General features: G+C 49.5%; 2 protein-coding genes across 4 annotated transcripts in view; one reads left to right on the top strand and one right to left on the bottom strand.

Moving 5' to 3' along the window:
* Nucleotides 1-1,368: 1,368 nt before the first annotated feature.
* On the bottom strand, nt 1,369-2,358 carry LOC127236599 (basic proline-rich protein-like). The gene has a single exon (XM_051204305.1). The coding sequence runs from the start codon at nt 2,356-2,358 to the stop codon at nt 1,369-1,371; it is 990 nt and encodes a 329-aa protein (XP_051060262.1).
* The window catches only part of Rev1 (REV1 DNA directed polymerase), a 61,533-nt gene continuing 55,857 nt past the window's right edge, over nt 1,591-7,266 (top strand). For 2 of the 3 annotated variants that reach the window (XM_051204456.1, XM_051204459.1), the window contains exon 1: nt 1,594-1,685. The gene's annotated coding sequence lies outside the window, so the exon portion shown is untranslated. Of the gene's footprint in view, nt 1,686-7,266 lie in introns of all 3 variants that reach the window. The other variant, XM_051204457.1, reaches the window with a different exon arrangement.

Below are 7,266 nucleotides of genomic sequence, written 5' to 3'. Positions count from 1 at the left end.
GGTGAGATGTGAATTTTCCAAGGGATTTGCTGCAGTAGACCAAGGTGATTGAGTAGCAGGATGTCCTTGCATCCCTGTCCCTGAAAGGCCACTGGCCTGCGTGCCCACGGTCCTCTTAAGGTGTTAGTAATGACTGGCGTTAAAAAAAAAACAAAACAAAACAAAACAAAAAACTATTTTAATGAAGCTTAGAAAGGAGAGAGGTAAAAGGACAATTCTCCAAAGGACGCCAAGTGTGGGGGTGTCCAGATTGGCCATCTTAGTGGCTGTCTCCAGTGCCTGGCTCACCTTAGAGAATAGTCTTGATAAGAATAATTAAATGGCTGAGTAAATAAGTTGAAAAATAAGAACATTTTGCAATAGGTAAGAATAACCCCTGGGCAAACTCGTTAATAACAAGGACTCCAGAGTTTGTCTACATTTTATTTCTGTTTGTCTCTCTTTTGTTATGTCTTTCTCTGTAAAAGAAACATTTTTTTTTCTTTCCTAAGAGGCTGCAAACTAGTACTCTCTGAGGGACAGTTTATACTGTTCTTCTGTAGTCTATGAAGACACTGCCAAGGCTCATGCGCTGGTTACTGCTTGTCGCCTTGACACAAAGTAGGGTCGTTTGGGAAGAGGGACCCTCAGCTGAGAAATGCCTTCATCAGTCAGACAGGCCTGTGGGCAAGTCTGTGGGGCATTCCTTGATGGATAGTTGGTGAGGTGTCACCCTGAGGCAGGTGTTGCATCTAGGAGCTTTACTGTATCTTCTACGTTGTGGACCCAGAGAAACACACAACTTTCTATGGGAAGGTGGAGAATACTGAAGTTGAATTTGCAAAGGAGAGCAGAGGGAGGTAGACTGAAATTGAGAAAAAAAAAAAACCATACACACACACACACACACACACAGAGGGAGAGAGAGACTGATTTTATCCCATTGAGCAGACACCATCGAGGCGGGGGAAATGATCCTTATGAGACGACTGGTTTTGGCTAGAAAGTGGGCTTGTTAAATGTGTGTGTGTGTGTGTGTGTGTGTGTGTGTGTGTGTGTGTGTGTGTGTGTGTGTGTGTGTGTGTGTGTGCGCGCGCGCGCGCGTGCACATGGGTGTTCTTAACATTGCACGGAAAGGCGACTTTTGTGGCGGTCTGTGTGCCGCGTGTGGGAAGGAAAGATGCGGCGTTGTGGTCGGGTCTGGGCTGCGAGTGCCAGGGACGGCTGCCTGCAAGCGACCCCGCGGCGCGGCGCGCTCTCCGGGACGGGGCCTGTGCTAGCCGCGTGCGTCCTTGGCGCCGCTAGGTGGCGCTGCAAACCAATCGCTAGCGCGGGGCTCGCGCTTCGCGCCCGCACAGGCGGACCCGGGGCGGCCGGCCGTAAAGCGGGTTAGTCCGGGCGCCGGGGCGCGGCTGTGCGTCGCCGTGCGTCGCCGTGCGTCGCCGCGCTGCCCCCGCCCAGCCAGCCAGCGACGCGGGTCACGTGCGGCCCAGGCGCTGCCCCTGCGGGCGAGCGGAGGGCGGGGCCGGGGTCGCCTCGGGCCGGGCGCGAGCAGCGCGCGTGCGCCGCGCCCGGTGAGTGCGGGCGGCGCGGGCGGCGGGGATCGGCGCGGCGCGGCTCGGAGGACGCTGTGTGGCGGCGGCGCCCGCGACGAGGCCCGAGGAAGCGGCTGGGCCCGGGCATGGTGGCCCGCGGCGGCGCGGGAGGTGAGCGACCCCGGGCCGGCGGGTGGGGGGAGGGGCGCCGGGCATCCGCTCGCCGGGGAGGCCGGGGCCGGGGGGACGGGAGCGGGGAGGCCGGGGAGCGGGGAGCCGCGGGGCCGGGGCCGGGGAGGCCGGGGCCGGGGGGACGGGAGCGGGGAGGCCGGGGCCGGGGGGACGGGAGACGGGGAGACGGGAGCGGGGAGACGGGAGCCCCGGGGCCGGGGAGGCCGGGAGCGGGGAGGCCCGGGCCGGGGAGCGGGGATGCCGGGGAGGCCGGGGCCGGGGAGACAGGAGCGGGGATGCCCGGGCCGGGGGAGCAGGGGAGCAGGGATGCCGGGGCCGGGGCCGGGGCCGCCGGGGCCGGGGGAGCAGGGGAGCGGGGAGGCCGGGGCTGGGGAGCAGGGAGGCCGGGGCCGGGCCGCTCCGAGGCCTGCAGCCCGCCCCGCCGCGCCGCCCTTGCGCCTCGGGCCGCCGGGTTATGTAACGCGTGGCCTCCCGTCGTTCCCTCTCGGCCTCGGCGCAGCCACCCCGGCTCCGTCGCCCGCCGATCCCCGGGCGCCCGCGGCCCAGCTCGCGAGTCCCCTCGGTCCGTCCGTCCGTCCATCCATTCATTCGCTCGCTCGCGCGTTGGAGTGCTCGCTCCGCCGGCGCCGCCGCGGCTCCCCGGCCTGGGCATCCGGCATCCGGCAGGCGGCGGTTCCCTCTTGGCGGTTTTCCCCCTTGTGTATCTATCTGTTCCTATCGTATTCGGGACACCTGTCCCCCAGGGGCTTTACGGGCGCTCCCGCCACACTGTTCACCCAGACGACGGTCACTTGTCTGGCGGGAGCCCCCTTCCCGTGCCCGCTCTTTGGACGGCTCCCACGTCTCTGTAGTAGCTAATTGTTTAGAAAACATTACAGGTGATACACTCCAGTGCATACGACTAGGAATAGTGTATATGTAGGTAAACATAGAAGCACATCACGGGAAGGGTTTGTAACTACTAAGGGCTATGTGACAACTCTTACATTATCTAGTCTGCTCTCTGACTTCTCTAGACTTCCGAGCATGTCCCTTAGGTAGAATAGCACAGTGAGGAGTTCTCATTAGCTCAGCATGAAGTTACCTTCAAACGTAGTTCCCACATTGGCAGGGCTTGCCCAGGCTAGCTGATAGAGTACCACTCCCTCTCTCCCAAATTTTCCTGTGCTGGACACTTGGAAATCTTACTAAGCTCTCCACCCAGCCATACCGCCCACAAAAACGCACTTCGTTCACTGCTTAGGCTAGTTATTTGTCATTTTTCTTGAGTTACTGTGATTTCTCGCGTCTTTTAGCCTCTTTCAGGTCAGTCTGTACACTACTGCTTTTTATGGTAAATCATGCTTATTTGTTCACTTTAATATGTAGGGAATCACTTAAGATTATTTACGTTTTAAAATACCAGAGTCACTTTTTTTTTTTTTTTTGGTGTGTGTGTGGGGGGGTTCGAGATAGGGTTTCTCTGTGTGGCTTTGGAGCCTGTCCTAGAACTTGCTCTGTAGAGCAGGCTGGCCTCGAACTCACAGAGATCTGTCTGCCTCTGCCTTCCCAGTGCTTGGGAGTAAAGGTGTGCCACCACCAGCGCCCTGGTGGGAATCACTGTCAGAGTTTCTATGTTGCCTCTAATAAGTTGCAGTGATTACAGATTACCTTTCATGGCTTCTGAAGTGGAGAGGTCAAAGCATTTAGATGGGGGTTTGAATTTTTGTCTGCCAGCCGTATGATCCAGGACAGCTTCTCAGTCTTAGTTTGAAGACACTACTTTCCGGTTGGGTAGCTGACTAGTACGTTAGTTCTTAAATGAAAGGCATTTCATACGCCCATGAGTCTGTGTACACAATGTACTCAGTGTGTCCTGTGGTATGCTCTTGTAGCTGTGTCCTAAGTAGGGTCTGCTGTGCTAGAGATAAACCCAAGCACAGGAGACCCCAGGCACCTGTCTACCAGGGAAGACCCTGAAGGTTGGTGTGACTCTGCTTTAGAATGCAAGGGATTGTAGATCATAGCATGAACTGGCTGGTGGTGATGCACACCTTTAATCCCAGCACTAGGGAGGCAGAGGCAGCTGGATCTCTCAGAGTTTGAGGCCAGCCTGGTCTACAGAGTGAGGTCCAGATCAGTTATGGCCTTCATAGTGAGATTCATTCTCAAACAAAAAAAAAAAAAAAAAAAAAAAAAAAAATCACAGGGCAGGTTAAACCAATATTGAAATATGAAGAAAAGACCTACAGGGTACTGTTCTTTCTTGTAATAACCGCCAGCTGAAACATTAATGTGGATACTAGTGAATATTTTACAAATTTGTCTTGGAACACAATAGGAGAGTATGATAATTCAAGTCTTTAGAGACTTTAGTATGTCATCTACTCGTAAACTACATGCAAACACAAGTCTTTAAGTTTCAGTGTTACCTTCCCTGGATTGTGGGATTGATTGGTTGGTGCCTTCACTGGCGTCCTTATTTAGCTTGCTATTCCTCACATAACAGAATGATCTTTTTGAAAAAATAACTTGGGTTGATCTTTTCTTAAAAATCTCCCCAAAGGTCTGGGTTACATACAGAATTGAATGTAAGTCCCTTATCCCCGCCATCAGGGCACTGAATGATTTGCCAGCTGCCAGCTTAACCTAACCCTGTGACTTTTCACTACCTGGCCAGGATGCTACCCAGGCAATTAACACTGGGTACCTCTTGTGGGTGAAGTCAGTTGTTTGTCTTCTGTTCTTTCTTCAGGGAACCTTCTCCTGGTCCCTAAAATAGAAGCAGGTGCCTCTCTTCCTGTTTGATGACTTTGTTTCCTTTTAAATTAACTTTATTTTTAATTTTATTTTCCCTATTGTACTTACCAGATATGTTTTACACAGATATGCTTTTTCCATTAGACTTTTTGGACTCACTCTTCCTAACAAGTTAGAGACCTTAATAAATTTATTTGTAATTTTATCTCCAGTACTTAGTACCTAATAACCTCTTAGTAAAGATTGTTAAATAAATGAATGTTGTAGTTGATTTGAACATTTGACAGCTTGTGTCAGGAGTCAGGATCTTGCCTGCTACCACTTACTGACTGCATGATTGGACAGGTTGACTATAATATCACCTGCCTTAAGCATTACAGTGAGTAATTGAGTTAATGCATGTACAGAACAGGTCTGAAGTTTCTATACTTTGTGTGGAGATCAGAGGTCTTTGTCCAGTTTCTATCTTAGTTTTGAGGCAAGTCTCTCACTGAACCTGGAGCTGGCTTGCCATTTGGACTAGACTGGCTGGCTCCTAGGGGTGGGTGGGTGTGGGTGTGTGTCTGTGTGTGTGTGTGTGTGTGCCAGAATTTGACTTTTAAATAGCTTCTCTGTATCTGGAATAAGATAAAAAGTAAAACTGTTGAGACGGAGTGGCCTCTTTTCTCTCACTGTGTATGTAAGGTTTTTTTCCAATCTAAATCTGTCTAAGAGTGACTATTGCCAACAGCCACCTAACCTACAGTGTGGTTTTCATTGCTTTTGCTTTGAGGTTCTGCTAGAAATATGATTGTGGTGATGAAAGGAATCCCTAGAGGCGTCTTGTCTCCTGAGAGGAAACCCTTGAAGATCTCATGGAAGTCTGGTTTTTGTAGTGTTTAGGAAAGAGGTGTTTTGTCATCTTTGTGTGATTTTTTTTTTTTTTTTTTTTTCTCCCATCTTTCACAAGAAGTTTTCCCCGCATTCTGTGCTTTGGTTCTAACAAACCAAAGTTTAAAGCAATCTAGCAACATTCTACATACCTGCCTTTGACTTTGTTTTTATGTATTGTTTTTTACGTTAGTGTTTAGAGAAATAAATGAGACCATGACCTTGTAATGATACTTTGAGCTAATGCATTTGAGTTATTCTATGACAATTACACTTGTATAACACTAGTTCATTTTTACTTAGCATTTGTCCTTGGCAAAATGGCTTCTTATAATTTGTTTTATATCTCAGTCTCAACTGTAAGTCATAAGATTCTAAGCTTTGTGCCTGAAACTTAAAAAAGAATATGAAATACTACTTGTCTGTTCAACATTTGTTCCAAAATTATTAAGTGTGGACTATGTTGCTGGGCTCTTTGCTAAGTGGTTTCTCATTCAATATTCAGAAGTACCATATAGAGTAGGCATATTCATGAAGAAACAGATTTGTAGAGATGATACTACATGGCTGGGTCACAGGGTACAAGAGGAACCCGGGTTTTTACTCACTTACACCTGATTCGTGACCCAGGGTCCTAACTCTTTGTGAGCTACATTTAAAAAGGACAAAGGTTTGTATTTTTTGTCATGTGTTTTGTAAGTTTATGTTCCTCCTAATTACAGGCAGTGTTTTTAAATTATTTCTGCCTAAGAAGAGGGTAGCTGTAGTTAGTTGCAGGTGTCTCCGGGTGCTGGGGTTTAGACTCCAGGCCTCATGAGCTCTCAGCAAGTTCTTTCTCTCTGGCCCCCAGAGCTGTAGTTTATAGAGTTTAGCACAGATTCAGGTGTGGACATTAAGGGAGGGAAAGCACGATAGGCTTGAGGGAGTGTCAGAGGGAGAGCCAGCATGCACTCATGCCAGCCAGCTTAGTAACCCTCAGAGTCTGGGCTTCTCAAGAGAGAATGTCAGCTTTTAAATGACTTAACGGTTATATGGGTGATAATGCTGTGGCTTTTAAATTTACGTTGTTCTGAGAACTGTAGTCTTAGAAAATTGGCACTAGGAAGTAGTTAAAACTTTTGCCATATAATATTAAATTTTGTGTTTTCTTATCTGGCCAGGTAGAGATGATATAAGAGCCCTCCCCCTTTTTTAATTTATTCATTTGTGTGCACGTGTCTACACTGTGAATGCATGGGTTAGGACGTCCGAGGACAGTTTGTGGGGAGTTGGCCCTCCTACCATGTGGGTTATGGGGATCATACTTGGTCAGACTTGGATAATCATGCTTGATGGCAAGTGCTTTACCCCACTGAGCTGTCTCCCCCTTCCCTCTTTAAAAATTTACATTTATTTGTACGGTTATGGATGGGCCTGTATGTGTGGAGGTCAGAGGATAGTTGGCAGGAGTCAGGTTTCTCCTGTGTGGTTCCCAGGTATCGGACTTACTCAGGAGGCTTGGCTCAGGCATTCTCCACTGAGCTGTCCCACTATGGGGATCTTTTAGAAAGGCCCTTTGGCCCCATGTTTGTGTGCTTACACATGTGGAACCCAGAGGACAGCCTTCAGGTACCATCCACCGTTTTTATAAAACAGGGTTTTTCACTGGCTTGGAATTGGACGAGTAGGCTAGGCTGGCTGGCTAGGGAGGACATGGAGTCCTCTGTCTCCTCCCCAATGCAAGAGAGTACCACCAAACCAGACTTGTTGTTGTTGTGTTGTTGTTATTATTTTAAATGTGGGTTCTGATGTTTGAACCGAAGTTTACCGTCTGATCATCTGGCCCCATGGCTTTCCATGTGAGTGGGGTGGGAAAAAAGGTCTGTGGTGGATGTTAGAAAGTAAACCAGAATGCTGCTTTCTGACTTAGTCTTTCTTGACCACATTCAAAGTTTAAAAGAGGAACTTCTTG

Source organism: Phodopus roborovskii, unplaced genomic scaffold (genome assembly GCF_943737965.1).
Source record: "Phodopus roborovskii unplaced genomic scaffold, PHOROB, whole genome shotgun sequence".
Taxonomy (NCBI): domain Eukaryota; kingdom Metazoa; phylum Chordata; class Mammalia; order Rodentia; family Cricetidae; genus Phodopus; species Phodopus roborovskii.
Note: the sequence above shows the minus strand (reverse complement) of the source record. Positions and strands in the feature narration are given on the sequence as shown.

What these genes read in the sequence shown, in the direction of transcription:
- LOC127236599 (XM_051204305.1), bottom strand. Translation starts at nt 2,358, where the DNA reads ATGCCCAGGCCGGGGAGCCGCGGCGGCGCCGGCGGAGCGAGCACTCCA.